General features: G+C 43.1%; 1 protein-coding gene across 1 annotated transcript; it reads right to left on the bottom strand.

The window, feature by feature from the left end:
* Nucleotides 1–514: 514 nt before the first annotated feature.
* On the bottom strand, nucleotides 515–18032 carry suox (sulfite oxidase). The gene is made up of 5 exons (XM_029679569.2): nucleotides 17903–18032; nucleotides 7639–7715; nucleotides 4710–4905; nucleotides 4174–4446; nucleotides 515–2492 (listed from the first exon to the last, which is right to left on the bottom strand). The coding sequence occupies exons 2-5, from the start codon at nucleotides 7695–7697 to the stop codon at nucleotides 1257–1259; spliced, it is 1764 nt and encodes a 587-aa protein (XP_029535429.1). The 5' UTR covers nucleotides 7698–7715; nucleotides 17903–18032; the 3' UTR covers nucleotides 515–1256.

Below are 18032 nucleotides of genomic sequence, written 5' to 3'. Positions count from 1 at the left end.
TCATAGAACAGCACAAACAGTCTCTAACCAGAATAGAAAGAAGAGTGGGAGGCCCTGGTACACAACTGAGCAAAAGGACAAGTACATTAGAGTGTCTTTGTGGAAGAACTTAAATGGCCTGCACGAGCCCTGACCTCAACCCCATCGAACACCTTTGGGATGAATTGGAACGTCGACTGCGAGCCAGGCCTAATCGCCCAACATCAGTGCCCAACCTCACTAATGCTCTTGTGGCTGAATGGAAGCAAATCCCTGCAGTAATGTTCCAACATCTAGTGGAAAGCCTTCACAGAAGAGTGGAGGCTGTTATAGCAAAGGGGGGGACCAACTCCATATTAATGCCCATTGTTTTGGAATGAGATGTTTGACGAGCAGGTGTCCACATACTTTTGGTCATGTAGTGTAAGTTTAATATTTAACATTAATGTGTTATTTCTAAATACGTTTTTTTAAGTGTTATTTATTACATATTCATTTAAAGCTCCTAATCAATCATGTAGCATGTAACCAGATAGGTGGAGAAAATATGTTTTATCACAATTGACAAAAGCAGTATCGCTGATTCATTGAAATGCATACATTGTGTGCAAAACAATCTCTCAAAAATATAACTGAGAACTTTTGTGAAAATCAAAACAATACGGTACCTTGCTTAATGCAGCAGATAACACTAGCTGAAACTAACAAGATCAAAGTGCTTTTGATCTTACACAATGAATAATTAGTTATACGATAGACAATTTATCAATTGCTATAATCAATATGGGTTAAGACAATGCAACTCAAAGAATTAGAATATTCTCTGGATCCAGCAAATGACACCCTTATAAAATCATGAAATAGAAGCAAGCTTGTCATTAAAGCCAAAGAAGTTAGTGAATAGATTTTAGGATATGAAAAGGACAGCACTGGCAAGGTGTTTTTGCTTGTCCTTGAGCAACTGTTGACACCAACAGATTTGCTTCTGTTATCTTGTTTTGTGGTGCGTTTGGGATTCTTTTTAACCCAACTGGCCACAATGTTCTTTAAGCGCTCAACATTAGCTACACACAGATGAATGCCGATTTATTTTATTTTTTTCCATCTCCACTAAACAGAATTAGCTGTTTTGCGGCGCAACAAGTCAACAGAGGGGTTTTTAGTTTCAGTTCCCCCAGAGCTTTAGCATGTTACACGCTGTCTGTCTGGAGAGGGGCAGGTTAAAACATCATCTGTTTACCTCTACACTCTTTAAGACTTGAACACAACCCCCTAGATCACAACAGTTTCTGCTTTTCCTCATCCTCCTTGACTGTGACTTTCACCCTGTGCCAGGCGTTACTCAAAACTCCCCTCAGGTTCCAGATAGGTGCCACTGAGTCTGGCTGCATGTTGTAGCTGTTGTCCACCGCCTTGCACACAATCTCCAGTTCCTGGACCGCGGGGGGCAGTGGGGCTGTCAACTCCCACAGCTTCCAGGCCCAGGCTCTGCCGGGTGGGGGCGAGGGGGCCGGGACCTGCCCCTTCTCACTGCTCTGTAGCTGCGCCACTTGCCAGGTCCGCCCCCCATCCAGAGACACATCGACACGCACCACCTCCCGGCCACCCCCGCTCCAAGCGTAGCCCTTCACCGTCACCTCCTCTGCGCTGCGTTCCACCACAGCTCCCTCCACTGGCTGGGTGATGGCCGACTGGATGGGCAGCTCCTGGATGGCTGGGGCCGACTTGAAGTCCACCGTGTCCCAGTCAGTGGCGGGGGAGAAGCCCTTGTAGTCATTCTGCTGCCAGTGGCTGCTGCTCTCCTCCTCACTCACTATGATCTTTCCCAGCCACTTGACATTGCGGGCGCCCACCGTTCCCGGCACCACCACCCGTACGGGATAGCCGTGGTCAGCAGGTAGGTCTTCTCCATTCATCTGGTAAGCCAGCAGCACGTCGCCCTCTTCACTTACCGCCTTGTTGAGCGGGATAGATGCTCCGTAGGTGGTTCCGGTCACGTCACTGTCAAGGCCTTCAAATTGAACGTGGGATGTCTGCTGGGCCACCTCTGACCTGTAGCCAGCTGCCAGCAGCACATCCTTCAGCCTGGCGCCGCTCCACGTAGCATTACTTATCGCAGCGATGCCCCAATTGAGCCCCTTCACCTGCTTGACTTTATTCATCTCCGAGCGGCGGTTGCCAGCACACTGCAGCGTGGCCGTGACTGTGTGTTTGGGGAAGCGTGTCTTCAGCTCCTCCAGAGAGAGGCTCAGAGATGCTCCACCAGGCACACCCTCCACCTGCAACCGGTAGGATTTCGGGTCCACTTGTGGCACAGGCAGGTGGTTCCTCTTAAAGAAGATGGCTGAAGGGGTGATGTAGTTGTCGGAGAGGATTTCGGGTGGGGGCTCGGCATTGAAGGGCTTGAGGCTGTTGATGCGCAGGGCAGGGTGCCGCTCCGGGTCGGTAGAGTAGGGGTCCGTGGATTTCACGCTTTGTTGCTTTCGCCGATCCTCCGCACTCAGCTCACCCACCTTTTTTTTTTTTAAAGTATACATAAGTATATATATATATATATATATATATATTACACACATACACAGTACCTTCAAAAATGTATCCAGACCCTTTGACTTTTTCCAAATGTTTTTAGGTTACAGCCTTATTCTAAAATTGAGGAAAAAAAATCGATCAAATCTACAAACAATACCCCACAATGACTAAGCAAAAACAGGATTTTAGAAATGTTTGCTAATTTATTAAATATAAAAAACTGAAATATCACATTCACATAAGTATTCAGACCCTTTACTCAGTACTTTCTTGAAGCACCTTTGGCAGCGATTACAGCCTAGAGTCTTCTTGGGTATGACACTACAAGCTTGGCACATTTGTATTTGGGGATTTTCTCCCAGTCTTCTATACAGATGCTCTCAAGCTGTCAGGTTGGATGTGGAGAGTTGCTGCACATCTCTCCAGAGATGTTCGATTGAGTTCAGGTCCGGGCTCTGGCTGGGCCACTCAAGGACATCGAGACTTGTCCCGAAGCCACTCCTGCATTGTCTTGGCTGTGTGCTTAGGGTCATTGTCCTGTTGGAAAGTGAACCTATGCCCCAGTCTGAGGTCCTGAGAACTCTGGAGCAGGTTTTCATCAAGAATCTCTCTGTACTTTGCTCCGTTCATCTTTCCCTCAATCCTGACTAGTCTCCCAGTCTCTGCCGCAGAAAAACATCCCCACAGCATGATGCTACCACTACCATGCTTCACCGCAGGGACGTTGCCAGGTTTCCTCCAGACGTGACGCTTGGCCAAAGAGTTCAATCTTGGTTTCATCAGACCAGAGAATCTTGTTTCCCATGGTCTGAGTCTTTAGGTGCCTTTTGGGAAATTCCAAGAGGAACTCTGGAGCTCTGTCAGAGTGACAATCAGGTTCTTGGTCACCTCCCTGACCAGGGTCCTTCTCCCCCGATTGTTCAGTTTGGCCACGTGGCCAGCTCTAGGAAGAGTCTTGGTGGTTCCAAACTTCTTCCATTTAAGAATGATGGAGACTACTGTGTTCTTGGGGACCTTCAATGCTGCAGAAATGTTTTGGTACCCTTCCCCAGATCTGTGCCTCGACACAATCCTGTCTCGGAGCGCTACGGACAATCCCTTCAACCTCACAGCTTGATTTTTGCTCTGACATGCACTGTCAACTGTGGGACATTATATAGACAGGTATGTGCCTTTCCAAGTTAAGTCCAATCAATTGAATTTACCACAGGTGGACTCCATGTTGTAGAAGCATCTCAAGGGTGATCAATGGAAACAGGATGCAACTGAACTCAATTTCGAGTCTCATAGCAAAGGGCCTGAATACTTATGTAAATTAGGTATGTATTTTTAATATGAAATACATTTGCAAAAATAAAATTACAAAAAACGTTTTGCTTCGTCATTATGGGGTATTGTGTGTAGATTGCTGAGTTTTTGTTGTTGTTGTTAATCCATTTTAGAATAAGGCTGTAATGTAACAAAATGTGGAAAAAGTCAAGGAATACTTTCTGCAGGCACTGTATATATTTTATTGTTATGTTATTTAGATAAAAAAGAGAGTAAATTGTAACAAAGGTTTCATAATAAGAATTGGTTGTGGGAAGATATGCTGTCGTAGCAACAGTAGAATTATTCACACTTGCTCAGACCAGATAACAAGACCATACACAGCTCGCCCACCTTATACTCAGACAGGATCTCCAGCACGTGGTCTTGGCTGTGAACGGCATACAGTGCCCAGAAGGGCTCCAGAGCCCCACCTGCTGCTAGCAGGATCTTATCACCACCAGGGTGCATGGACACAAACTCTGTGATGTCATAGACACTGCCCTTGTAGGTGACCCAGACGCCCTCCTCAACAGAGCGGTGTTTGGTGACCTCGTCCTGGGTGTAGATGGGTAGCGAGGAGGCTGGGGCTATGGGCTGGACTATAGTGGTGGCTGTCTGCTCAGTCTGGAGAGAAGACAAACAACAGTCAAATATCAGCTACAGAAGAAGAAAAAAAGAGCAGAAACATACCAAAAAGTAATTTTTGACATTATTTATGCACAAAACAGGTAACAAAATGAATTGTACTGAACAATATACAGCCTTGAAAAACTATAAATGCTGTTAAATGCCCATATTGTAGGTTAGATTTCTCCAACAGTATAATAGCATAAATGCACCACAACTTCCATCACACCAGCTATTAGTACGCAGACTGTCCCTCTCACCTGGCTGTGGTAGAGGCCATAGGCCAGTACAGCCCCTGTCCCAGCCAGCAGCCCTGCTAGGGCGTGTCTCCAGTTGGGGCCATGGCTGCGTTGGTACTGCCCTGACTTATGCCCCCCATGACTGCTGCCCCAGCGTGCACAGAGGCTGCCCGCACACACTGCCACAGGAAGGGCCGCACCCTGCAACAACTGCACCCTGTAGGAGACACACAGACCAGTGTTACAATCAGACAAACAGTAGGGGTGAGTCCCAAATGGCTCTGGCCAAAAGCAGTGCACTATATAGGGAGTCATTTAAGACACACCTAGCAGTTTACTCATGTACTGATTGCATTCATGTTACAGATAGTTACACCCATGTCCATACAAAGGACAAGTTATGGTAGGCAGTGCAAATATACTTGAGTAGATCCTGCTGTAAGATAAGGCGTAACTATGCAACTGACAAAAGCTTTTTCTATTCATGGACCAGAGGGCTAATCTAAAAAAAGTTTGGGTCCATTAGACTTAACTGACATGTTAAAATAGTTTCTATGGTCCAGATTTCACCTGATAACCCAGACAGAGGCCTCTCCTAGGAGACTCCACTCCTTAAAGATGTTAAAGGTCAGGCAAACTGCTTACAGTTCATATCAATAAGCAATAAAACTAACTAAACAAATAAAGGGGGAGACAAATCTGTATTTCAGGAGCTCGTTTGATAAGGAGGTAATTGATTATCTCTGCTCCTGCTTGGAAATCATTAACCCAGCTTCTGACACTAGGGCCACATTCCTATTTAGTGCACTACCGTTGATCACTTTTTACTTTGGGTCCTGGTCAAAAGTAGTGCACCATGTACAGTACATTTGGAAAGTATTTCGACCCCTTGACATTTTCTACATTTTGTAGATAGAGATCACTCAGACAGAGTTCCTCTGTGGAGATGGGAGAACCTTCCAGAAGGACAACCATCTCTGTAGCACTCCACCAATCAGGCCTTTATGGTAGAGTGGCCAGACAGAAGCCACTCCTCAGTAAAAGGCACATGACAGCCCGTTTGGTGTTTGCCAAAAGGCACCTAAATAAAGGACTCTCAGACCTTGAGAAACCAGATTCTCTGGTCTGATGAAACCCAGATTGAACTCTTTGGGCTGAATGCCAAGCGTTACGTCAGGAGGAAACGTGGCACCATCCCTACGGTGATGCATGGGGGTGGCAGAATCATGCTGTGGGGATGTTTTTCAGCGGCAGGGACTGGGAGACTAGTCAAGATCGAGAGAAAGATGAACGGAGCAAAGTACAGAGAGATCCTTGATGAGAACCAGCTCCCCAGCGCTCAGGACTTCAGACTGGGGAGAAGGTTCACCTTTCAACAGGACAACAACTCTAAGCACACAGCCAAAACAAAGCAGAAGTGGCTTTAGGACAAGTCTCTGAATGTCCTTGAGTGGCCCAGCCAGAGCCCGAACTTGAACCCGATAGAACATCTCTGGAGAGACATAAAAATACCTGTGCAGCGACGCTCCCCATCCAACCTGACAGAGCTTGAGAGGATCTGCAGAGAAGAATGGGAGAAACTCCCTAAATACAGGTGTGCCAAGCTTAAAGCGTCATACCCAAGAGGACACGAGGCTGTAATCACTGCCAAAGGTGCTTCAAAAAAGTACTGAGTAAACGGTCTGAATACTTATGTAAATGTTATATTTAAAAACGTTTTTTTTTTTTTAAATGTACTAACATTTCTAAACGACTGTTTTTGCTTTGTCATTATGGGGTATTCTGTGTAGACTGATGAGGGGAAAAAACTATTTAATCCATTTTAGAATAAGGCTGTAACTTAACAAAATGTTTAAGACCTGTCTGGGTTGGCGCCCCCCCTTGGGTTGTGCCGTGGCAGAGATCTTTGTGGGCTATACTCGGCCTTGTCTCAGGATGGTAAGTTGGTGGTTGAAGATATCCCTCTAGTGGTGTGGGGGCTGTGCTTTAGCAAAGTGGGTGGGGTTATATCCTTCCTGTTTGGCCCTGTCCGGGGTTGTCCTCGGATGGGGCCACAGTGTCTCCTGACCCCTCCTGTCTCAGCCTCCAGCATTTATGCTGCAGTAGTTTATGTGTCGGGGGGCTAGGGTCAGTTTGTTATATCTAGAGTACTTCTCCTGTCCTATTCGGCGTCCTGTGTGAATTTAAGTGTGCTCTCTCTAATTCTCTCTTTCTCTCTCTCTCTCGGAGGACCTGAGCCCTAGGACCATGCCTCAGGACTACCTGACATGATGACTCCTTGCTGTCCCCAGTCCACCTGGCCGTGCTGCTGCTCCAGTTTCAACTGTTCTGCCTTATTATTATTTGACCATGCTGGTCATTTATGAACATTTGAACATCTTGGCCATGTTCTGTTATAATCTCCACCCGGCACAGCCAGAAGAGGACTGGCCACCTCACATAGCCTGGTTCCTCTCTAGGTTTCTTCCTAGGTTTTGGCCTTTCTAGGGAGTTTTTCCTAGCCAACGTGCTTCTACACCTGCATTGCTTGTTGTTTGGGGTTTTAGGCTGGGTTTCTGTACAGCACTTTGAGATATCAGCTGATGTACGAAGGGCTATATAAATACATTTGATTTGATTTTGATTTGATTTAAAAAGTCAAGGGATCTGGGACGCAGTTAGCCGTAGTGAAAATTATTCCTGCCTTGCACTTTCCTGGCTGACAGCCCTGGGTTGCTGGTGTGCTTTTTTTTTTTAAAGACATGTAAGATCTTTTTAGTGGCTGTTCCGACTCAGACCTACCTTTGACTAGGCAAGACATAAACAGGTCATTAAAGTGGACTATAGCAATAAGGAAAAAAGGCAGATGCCAGGTCTGCCAGAATGGCCATGCAGTTAGTGATATATTTTTTATAACTTTGATATTACTTTTAAGCTGAAAGGTAACAAATGCAGCTTATTTTATGACTACCTTTGAGTCTTGAGAAGGCCTACTCTGGTTAGGCCTCGACAGTGTCTGAGGAGCAGCATTGCATTGGTGTTGATAGTCTGAGGGGAAAGAAGTACAATTAATAAACAATAAGCACAAATATACACGTTCCCCTAACATGAAAACCTAATTTAAAAATACCCATAGCATGGACCCGTGCAAAACATGGATGTCATTCTTTTTAACACAGTCAACTGCCTCGTGAGAAATGCTGACCCTACTGTTCTGTTATATTATAACATGGTAGATCTGTACTCATAGTTTTTTGTTTGCAATTTTGTCATGTAAAAACTGTCGCACTGGCATTTTCCATCCATTATGCCAGGTTCGGCAATTTACCTGTCTCACATCAACCCACTTGTACTGAGGTGGGAGGGGTGGCGTAAAAGCATGCACAAAAGTGACAATTGCATGCAGCACGAAAGTTGAGTCCAACCAAAAGCAGGTCTTAACAATAACACAGATTGCTTGGTTTTTCATTTCAGCAGCCTATCAACAAAGGATTTGGTTCATGAGACTGCTTTAAATAAATATTAAATCACCAAAGCTTTATTAAAAGATCAAGTTTAGGAGCAGCAAAACAGTGAGTGAATGCAATCTGTATGATCCTTCCACGATGTTTATAAAACGTATCATGTATGGGGGCTGCTCTTGCAGAGACACGGTCATTTGTGCTTGTCGTTTTCGTGCTTGTTTATTTAATGTGTTTTAAAGTTGCGATCCACCTTCATCAACCAAGTTTTTAGTGGTATGAAATTAGATAGCTAATAATGAGGCAAACAGCAATACTTTTGCTGTTAGTTTAAAAAACTTTTTTAAGTGAAATGCACCAATCATGCTGTCGACCAATATATCCATATCAATGGATATAGAGAGCCGCAACCGCGGATATCATACACAAGATATCCTGCTTATTCTCCGACCCTTGGCTGCAAGTTTACACTAGAATGGACTTTCAATATAAAATGTGAATACTTTCAATACACAGCTGGACTCACCTGCTCCCGCTTTCTCACATTGTGCTATTTACAAACAAACATGTGACTGGCTCAACTGGGGAACTACAATACGTTTCATAATGTAAAATAATGTGACAGGTGAAATGAAGAACGTGGTCTGCTTTATCTCCTAACGTATTGCACAAGTTAACTACAGGTATTTGCTTACAAAGTAGCTACAAAAATGAAAATTGGTTGAAAAAATAATCATTTAAACAGTATTGAAAACCATCCCATGGCTATTTCCAAATACCCCAGTATACTGTATACCGCCCAAGCCTACTGACGAGCTACAGGCAATACCTGTCCGAGTACCGACAATCTAGCCTGATCTGTCTGAGACCTGGCTTATGGAACAGGAACCCGACTCTGCAGTGGAGCTGGACGGCTACACAATCATTAGAATGGACCGAAGCATCAACTCCACTAAGCGGAAAGGCAGAGGAGTTTGAGTTCATCAACGAGAAATACTGTAATTCAGCCCATATCACAACGAAGCACCAGGTCTGTACTAAAGATATTGAACTCCTTGCTCTTAACCTACAGCTATACTACCTGCCACAGGAAATAAATCAAGCCCGACTGTTTGTTTACATAGCCCACAACTGCCGACGTGATCCATGACCTTGTATCCCAGGCTGAAACAGTCACCTGACGCAGTAAAGCTGATCATGGGAGACTTTAACATGTGCAGTCAATCTGAACATTTACCATCATACCAGCAATATTTTACATGTCCTACCCAAAATGAAGCCTGTCTGGGCCTCTGTTATGGTAACATCCCAGGTGCGTATTCCTCCAAGACACTACCCAATCTCGGAGATTCAGCTCATAACATGGTCCGGCTCATCCCAGTCTACAAACCGCGACTGCAGCGAGAGAAGGCTAAATAGGTGGAGATTAAAAGCTGGACTCCTGAAGCTACTGACGCCCTCCAGGACTGTTTCAAGCCCACAGACTGGGCGGCCCTGACGGACAGAGACATTGCATGACCGTTGATAATGACATTGTCTTTGCAAATTATTTGAACAGTTTCTATTACAGGTTTGATGTGTGATTTTACATCGCAGCAGAAAGTGGAGTCACTGGAAAGCGGGATAATTCCAGATTCATGGAAAAAACAGCTGATTGTCCCAGTACCTAAAAAAAACAGGCCAAAATAAAATGACTTATGCCCTGTAATCTGTACCTATGAAATGTTTTGAAAAAATAATTATAAAAACATCTTCTCTCTGGTGTCTCAATTAGGGGTGGGGTGTTAACCCCGGTGTCCTGGCTAAATTCCCAATCTGGCCCTCAAACCATCACGGTCACCTAATAATCCCCAGTTTATAATTGGCTCATTAATCCCCCTCCTCTCCCCTGTAACTATTCCCCAGTCCCCAGGTCGTTGCTGCAAATGACAATGTGTTCTCAGTCAATTTACCTGGTAAAATAACAGATAAATAAATAAATAAAACTAAATCCAAACCAGGGGTGTTGATGATGTGTTACTGGTCATGCTGAACAACATTTACAAACACTTAGAACAGGCAAATAGCCTAGTTAAAGTGGTATTCATTGACTTCAGTAGCGCGTTCAATAACATCCAATCCCACCTACCGGTGGATAAACGGGTGAATATGGGTGTCAACTCTGTACTGATCAACTAGATTAAATGTTTCCTTGTGAACCGTACCCAACAAGTTAAATTTAACTCCGCCATCTCCACATCTAAAAACGGTGAATATGGGAGCCCCGCAAGGTTGCGTACTTTCGCCAATCCTGTACACGAACGATTGTCAATCCTCTGATCCAGCCCAAAAATTATTTAAATACGCAGATGACACCTCTGTTGTGGGTTTCATCCACCCAGGAGCCAGTAACTTCTCAGTGCAATTTGGCGTACCAGTTCAACATTTACCTGCTGTGTCATTGTCTGCCATAGGTTGGTTGTTGAGCAACAAAACCGACATGTGCGCAACTATGGGGAAAAACAGAAGAAAAAAAGACTTCACGCAAAAAAGTCATGCTATTTGCATTTGAGCAACATGATTGGACGTTCATTCAACAACGCTCCTCGCGAGTTACAACTTCTCGAGAAGTACATAGCTAAATGGATGCGTTCACACAGCACACATTTATTTTATTTCACCTTTATTTAACCAGGTAGGCAAGTTGAGAACAAGTTCTCATTTACAATTGCGACCTGGCCAAGATAAAGCAAAGCAGTTCGACAGATACAACGACACAGAATTACACATGGAGTAAGACAAACATACAGTCAATAATACAGTATAAACAAGTCTATATACAATGTGAGCAAATGAGGTGAGAAGGGAGGTAAAGGCAAAAAAGGCCATGGTGGCAAAGTAAAAACAATATAGCAAGTAAAACACTGGAATGGTAGTTTTGCAATGGAAGAATGTGCAAAGTAGAAATAAAAATAATGGGGTGCAAAGGAGCAAAATTAATTAATTAAATAGTTGGGAAAGGGGTAGTTGTTTGGGCTAAATAATAGGTGGGCTATGTACAGGTGCAGTAATCTGTAAGATGCTCTGACAGTTGGTGCTTAAAGCTAGTGAGAGAGATAAGTGTTTCCAGTTTCAGAGATGTTTGTAGTTCGTTCCAGTCATTGGCAGCAGAGAACTGGAAGGAGCTGTCGACAGTCAAAATAAGCTCTCATCAATCCACTTGCTGAATTTAGAGAAATTGATTTACAAGTAAACGTTCAATTGTGAACATCCTAGTAATATGCTAGCTACTGCTGATAGTCTGCACAAAGAAAACTACAAAAAGACACATAGCATTGATCTACTGTAGCCGGATCAATATCTCTTTTTAAAGGTTGTTGTCTTAAAGGGGCAGCATCCTGATGTTAAATGTTTAAAAAATCTTCTCAAAATGAGAGTAATAAAGTAATGACTTACACTGCTAGATTATATTACACAGCTTTTTAATACATACCATAATAACCAACTTTTGCCTAATACAGCTGAACATAGAAAGCACCAACCTATTGGCCCTGCATGACCCTTATGCATTTTAACTAGGCTACGCCATGTCCGGGCCAGTAAAGTTTCGATTAGTGTTATTTAACATTGGAAACTATAGGAATAGTGGTTTTGGGTTGATTTTTTCCTTTAATATTATATTACCACGGGGAGCAATTATGGTGCCTGTAACTGTATTTTGACATAGCCTATTTAAAACAAGTTGTTTACATTTACATTTTACATTTAAGTCATTTAGCAGACGCTCTTATCCAGAGCGACTTACAAATTGGTGCGTTCACCTTAAGACATCCAGTGGAACAGCCACTTTACAATAGTGCATCTAAATCTTTTAAGGGTGGGGGGGTGAGAAGGATTACTTTATCCTATCCTAGGTATTAAAGTAATCCTTCTCAACCCCCCCCCCCCCTTAAAAGATTTAGATGCACTATTGTAAAGTGGTTTAGTTTTGATTAGAATTATTCACTCTTCTAAGCCTTATCAATAGTGAATGTAATCTTGCTTATTGACAACGTTTGACATGTACATGGCAGACATAATGCAATTTACAGTGGGTCTAGCCCCTATATCAGTGTGAATGCTATGTTACATTTACATCATACATTTACATTTACATGTTTAACAATATATACTGAACAAAAATATTAAAACAACAATTTTACAGTTATATTAACTGTAAGGAAATCAGTCAATTGAAATAAATAAATTAGGCCCTAATCTATGGATTTCACAAGACTGGGCAGGGGCGCAGCCATAGATGGGCCTGGGAGGGCATAGGCCCACCCATTGGGTAGCTAGGCCCAGTCAATCAGAATTAGTTTTTCCCCACAAAAGGGCTTTATTACATTCAGAAAAACTATTGAGTTTCATCAGCTGTTTGGATGGCTGGTCTCAAACGATCCCGCACGTGAAGAAGCCGGATGTGGAGGTCCTGGGCTGGCATGGTTACACGTGGTCTGCAGTTGTGAGGCCGGTTGGACGTACTGCCAAATTCTCTAAAACAACGTTGGAGGTGGCTTATGGTAGAGAAATTAACATTCAATTCTCTGGAAACAGCTCTGGTGGACACTCCTGCAGTCAGCATGCCAATTGCACACACTCTCCAAACTTTATGTATCTGTAGCATTGCATGACAAAACTGCACATTTTAGAGTGGCCTTTTATTGTGTAATGATAATGCTGTTTGATCATCTTCTTGATATGCCACACGTGTCAGGTGGATGGATTATCATGGCAAAGAAGAAATTCTCTAACTGGGATGTAAACAAATGTGGGCACACAATGAGAGAAATAAGCTTTTCATGCGCGTGAAACATTTCTGGGATCTTTTATTTCAGCTCATGAAACTTGGGACCAACACTTTACATGATGCGTTTATATTTTTGTTCAGTATATATCCATATGGGCTAGCTTAAAATGTCACGAAAACAATGCACACGCTTCAATGGGGCAGAAGTCAGAGCTGTTGTGATTCTGGATGGCCAGATGGCTACCAACATTGACAAGAAACTGCCATGTGGGGAATCGTACGTGGTTCATTTCAGCTAGTTTCATCTTGTTCTTGATAGCATGTCTTGTTTTGAGGTGTTTTGACCGATTTCATGGCAATGCTAATGCTAAAATTCAAAAGCTATCTAACCAACAACTGTAACAATGTATTTGAGAGACAACAAGTGATCATTGTGCAAATGTATTTGTTTTCAATATACATTGGTGACTAAATATCATTTACATTCTAAGCCAACCCCATCAGCTTTGCCCCATAGTTGCGCACACACACACACTTCGGTTTTGTTGCTAAACAACCAAACCCATTTATTAAAGCCACGTAATTAGGCTTCCTACGATGTATAACGCAAACATGTTCAACATATTTAGGAAAGATGACATAGGCCTACATACATTTAGTTTTTCTAGGCTATTTAACAAACTATGCTGTAACGGACTAACATTCTTATTGGAGTTGATGACAATGCAATACATAAAAGACTGTAAATACACAACTTGAAGCAACCACATATTTAGCCCTGGAGCATGTTGTGATTGGCCAGTGAGGGGGTCAAGCCTACACACACCTACAACTAATTTATGAATCAAAACTCAGTCCTTTCGCACTACCGCACCCATAATTCCAATTGTGAAAATAGCTGAAATATTTCTGCCACATCCCCAAACCTATAACGCTACCGCAAGCACTAAGATTTACCATTGCGTTAGGCCTAGGTTTGTTAAAATAGAGCCCAGAGTGTGTGTGTGACCTAAAAAGAGAGTCGGTGCTATCAGATTTCACAGTGCCTGGGTGACCCCAGCATGAGTTGGGCATGCACCCAACAATACAACCAGGGCATGCACCAAAGTTCAAAATAATTGTTCAAAGTAGACATGTCATTCCCCATGAAGTAACCGGTTCACTTTATTGTGTGTACAGTATAGTCCCTAGTTATATCTACAGAGGGGAAAATCTCACATGGCAGGAATAGGGCAAAACTATTCAGTTTCCGTTCAATGTATATGGAACTCTGTGTCCTAAATGACTCTGTGTTGAGAATGTATGTTTTCAAATAGAAAGGTTAGCCTTAACAATTTAAGGGGCATTTGTCATATGAGATATCCAGTTCCAGTTAACTTAGCATGACTCACTATAACTCGATATTAACTGCTCTCCGTTTCACTGCCAACATGTTCCTGCTGCTCCGGAGTGAAGTTTCCCCTAGATCGGGAGCCTGATTGGTGTTGTACTTTTTCCCCAGCCCCAGCTAACACACCTGACTCCAATAATCAACTTCAGTTCAGAGAGTAATTAGTTTAATCAGCTGTGCATGCTAAGGGATGGAGAAAAAGTGTGACACAACTCCGGCCCCCGAGGGCTGAAGTTATCCATCCCTGCTCTAGATACAGATCTAGGATAAGCTTCCCTTCCTCGATACTAACCTTAACCAATAGTGGGGGAAATGCAAAACTGACCCCAGATCAGCATCTAGGGGCAACTTCACCCTATACCAGTTCTGCTCCAGCAACCAATAGGTCTTTCAATATCCTTCAACGCCTCCTCCTCGACCAATCAAGGGCTACCAAGCCAAACTAGCCAAGGGGCGTGAACCAAGGGGAGGGCTAGCTTGTCAGAGTCAGGTCTTTTCTCAGCCCATTCAGAACTGTTACAAAAGTAGATTCAGTAGGGAAAGAAGAAGTAGGCTAACTGGGGAAAACTCTGGGCCCTTGTAGTATTAATAAGCTATACATGTTGTATCAACACTTATTTAAGTCTTGTTTAAATTCCTGTTTATGACTTTAGCAGCTACCTGCATCATTTACTTATATCAGTATCATCTCATATCATATCAGTTGCTGACAGTACCGCCTAACACCAGTCAGAGCAGTGAGTGACCCTTACGAAACTGGCACTTGATCAGATATTATGCATTTTACCACAACTTCCACAACCACCAACGCAGGTATATAAAAATGACCTGACAATTTCATCTGGATGCATTTCGGGTAATGTGAATTTGGGGTTAAAATGTAAAAAATGAAGTGTGAAAATGTATTTTAAATCAGACACTAGACATCTTAGCCTTCAGAATGATAGTTGATTGTTGAAGATGCATCATGGTTTTCTACACTGAATAAATATAAATGCAACATGTAAACTGTTGGTCCCATGTTCCCTGAACTGAAATAAAAGATCCCGGAAATGTTCCATATGCACAAAAAGCTTATTTCTCTTAAATTGTGTGCACAAATTTGTTTATACCCGTTAGTGAACATTTGACCTTTGCCAAGATAAACCATCCACCCGACAGCTGTGGCATATCAAGAAGCTGATTAAACAGCACAATCAAACATGCTGGGGAAAATAAAAGGCCACACAAAATGCCACAGATGTCTCACATTTTGAGGGATTGGCATGCTGACTGCAGGAATGTCCACCAGAGCTGTTGCCAGAGAATTGAATGTTCATTTCTCTACCATAAGCTGCCACCAATGTCGTTTTAGAGAATTTGGCAGTATGTCCAACCGGCCTCACAACCGCAGACCACGTGTAACTACACCAGCCCAGGATCTCCACATCCGTCTTCTTTACCTGCGGGATCGTCTGAGACCAGCCACCCAGTCGGATGATGGAACTGTGGGTTTGCACAACCTAAGAGTTTTTGCAAAAATTGTCTGAAACCATCTCAGGGAAGCTAATGCATGCTTGTTGCCCTCAAGAGGGTCTTGACCTGACTGCAGTTCGGCATCGAAACCGACTTCAGTGGGCAAATGTTCACCTTCGGTGTTCATTAGCACGGTGGAGAAGTGTGCTCTTCACGGATGAATCCCAGTTTCAACTGTACCGGGCAGATGGCAGACAGCTTGTATGGCATTGTGTGAGCGAGTGGTTTGCTGATGTCAACGTTGTGAACAGAGTTCCCCATGGTGTCAGTGGGGTTATGGTATGGGCAGGCATAAGCTACAGCCAACAAACCCAATTGCATTTTTCGATGGCAATTTGAATGCACAGAGATAACGTGACGAGATCCTGAGGGCAATTGTCATGGCATTCATTCGCCACCATCGCCTCATGTTTCAGCATGATAACGCAAGGCCCTATGTCGTAAGGATCTCTACACTATTCCTAGAAGATTAAAAATGTCCCACTTCTTTCATGGCCTACATACCCACCAGACATGTCACCTGTTGAGCATGTTTGGGATGCTCTGGATTGACGTGTACAATAGCATGTTCCAGTTTCCGCCAATATCCAGCAACTTCGCACAGCCATTGAAGAGGAGTGGGACAACATTCCACAGGTCACAATAAACAACCTGATCAACTCTATGTGAAGGAGACGCTGCATGAGGCAAATGGTGGTCATACCAGATACTGACTGGTTTTCTGATCCACACCCCTACCTTTTTTAAAAGGTATCTGTGACCAACACATGCATATCTGTATTCCCAGTCACATGAAATCCATAGATTAGGGCCTAAAATGTATTTATTTCAGTTGACTTATTTCCTTATATGAACGGTAGGCCGTCATTGTAAATAAGAATTTGTTCTGACTTGGCTAGTTAAAAAGGTTAAATAAAAAATAAACACATTTTAAACTCATAAAACTCTTTGAAATTGTTGCATATTGCGTTTATATTTTAGTTCAGTGTAATTCAACTACTGCCAGGGTTAAAACAGGTTTCATGAGAATCACCTGACTACACTATCAGAAGAGTGAAAAGTCGGTGATTAATCAACTGTTTCAAGTGGTTTATTGTCCATCATAAATCTACATAAGACCGACACGATAAAAACAGCAATCCGGCGCTTCCTGCCTGGAACAAAATGTCCTGGACACTGAAAGAGTGCATTTACTTATTTTCATGCAAATTGAGGCACTCGTGTGGTAAACACCCTTTTAGTAGGTTTTTAATCAAAAGTCAAATATATTTTAAACAAGTCAAATATACTTTAAACACAGCATCCTGGCTTGATACATACATACAATATAAACACAGAGTAACAAATCCTGGACACTGCAATTGTATTATAGTGATCCTGCTATATGAGCCACGGTACAATTCCAACTAAGAGAGTTAACCCTACTGAGTATTGACGCAACTCGGGTGTCTGGCTTTCATGCCAGCGACCCGGGTTCGATGCCTTGCCGTTCGTGTTAAAAGTGGGATGACTGCTGTGAGGCCATCGGAACGCACGACCCGGACTTGTAAGGGGGGCTAACAAGCATACGAAGCACCGCAACGTGCCTTCCCGTTGCGTCAGCAGTGTTCTAATTCATACCAAGTGACGTCACTATTGACGTTATGCGTTTCCTTTCACACCAGAGACCCGGGTTCGATTTTTGGTGCACCGTTCGCTAGATATGTGTTTTTTCTTAAGTAATCAAAACCATATTTGCTACAGCACTAATACCCTTATTTCGAATGGCATCAATGGTTCAATTGATTAAGAAATACTCATGATTTAATTAAATTAATTACCTAACGTTACCTTTGTAGTGCCTGCATAATCTGAAAATCGGATGGATGGCAAAGACCTGATGTCATGGCTTGTAAATCATAGCTGCTACCAGCCGCAAACTAGCTACATTACGTTAGCATTAGCTAGCATGTGGATTTGCCAGCTAGCCATGTCAGGACCATGTCATAAACAAGCCACTCAATAGTATTTCTAGGTGTGGCTAGTGTTCTTGCATTCCAATTATTGAATAGAAACGATAAATTAGCATCTTTAAAAGAAAGTGACATTAACTGTTACTCACCTAAAGTTTAATATTGTCTATTTTTTTATATTCCAGATGCACTGCTGACAAGTCCTCGAGGATCGAGCTCTCCTCCACTAGCCGGTTGGGTACGTAGTTTGATTGTCAGTGGGCGAGTTCGTCTTGCATG

Source organism: Oncorhynchus nerka, linkage group LG2 (genome assembly GCF_034236695.1).
Source record: "Oncorhynchus nerka isolate Pitt River linkage group LG2, Oner_Uvic_2.0, whole genome shotgun sequence".
Taxonomy (NCBI): Eukaryota; Metazoa; Chordata; class Actinopteri; order Salmoniformes; family Salmonidae; genus Oncorhynchus; species Oncorhynchus nerka.
Note: the sequence above shows the minus strand (reverse complement) of the source record. Positions and strands in the feature narration are given on the sequence as shown.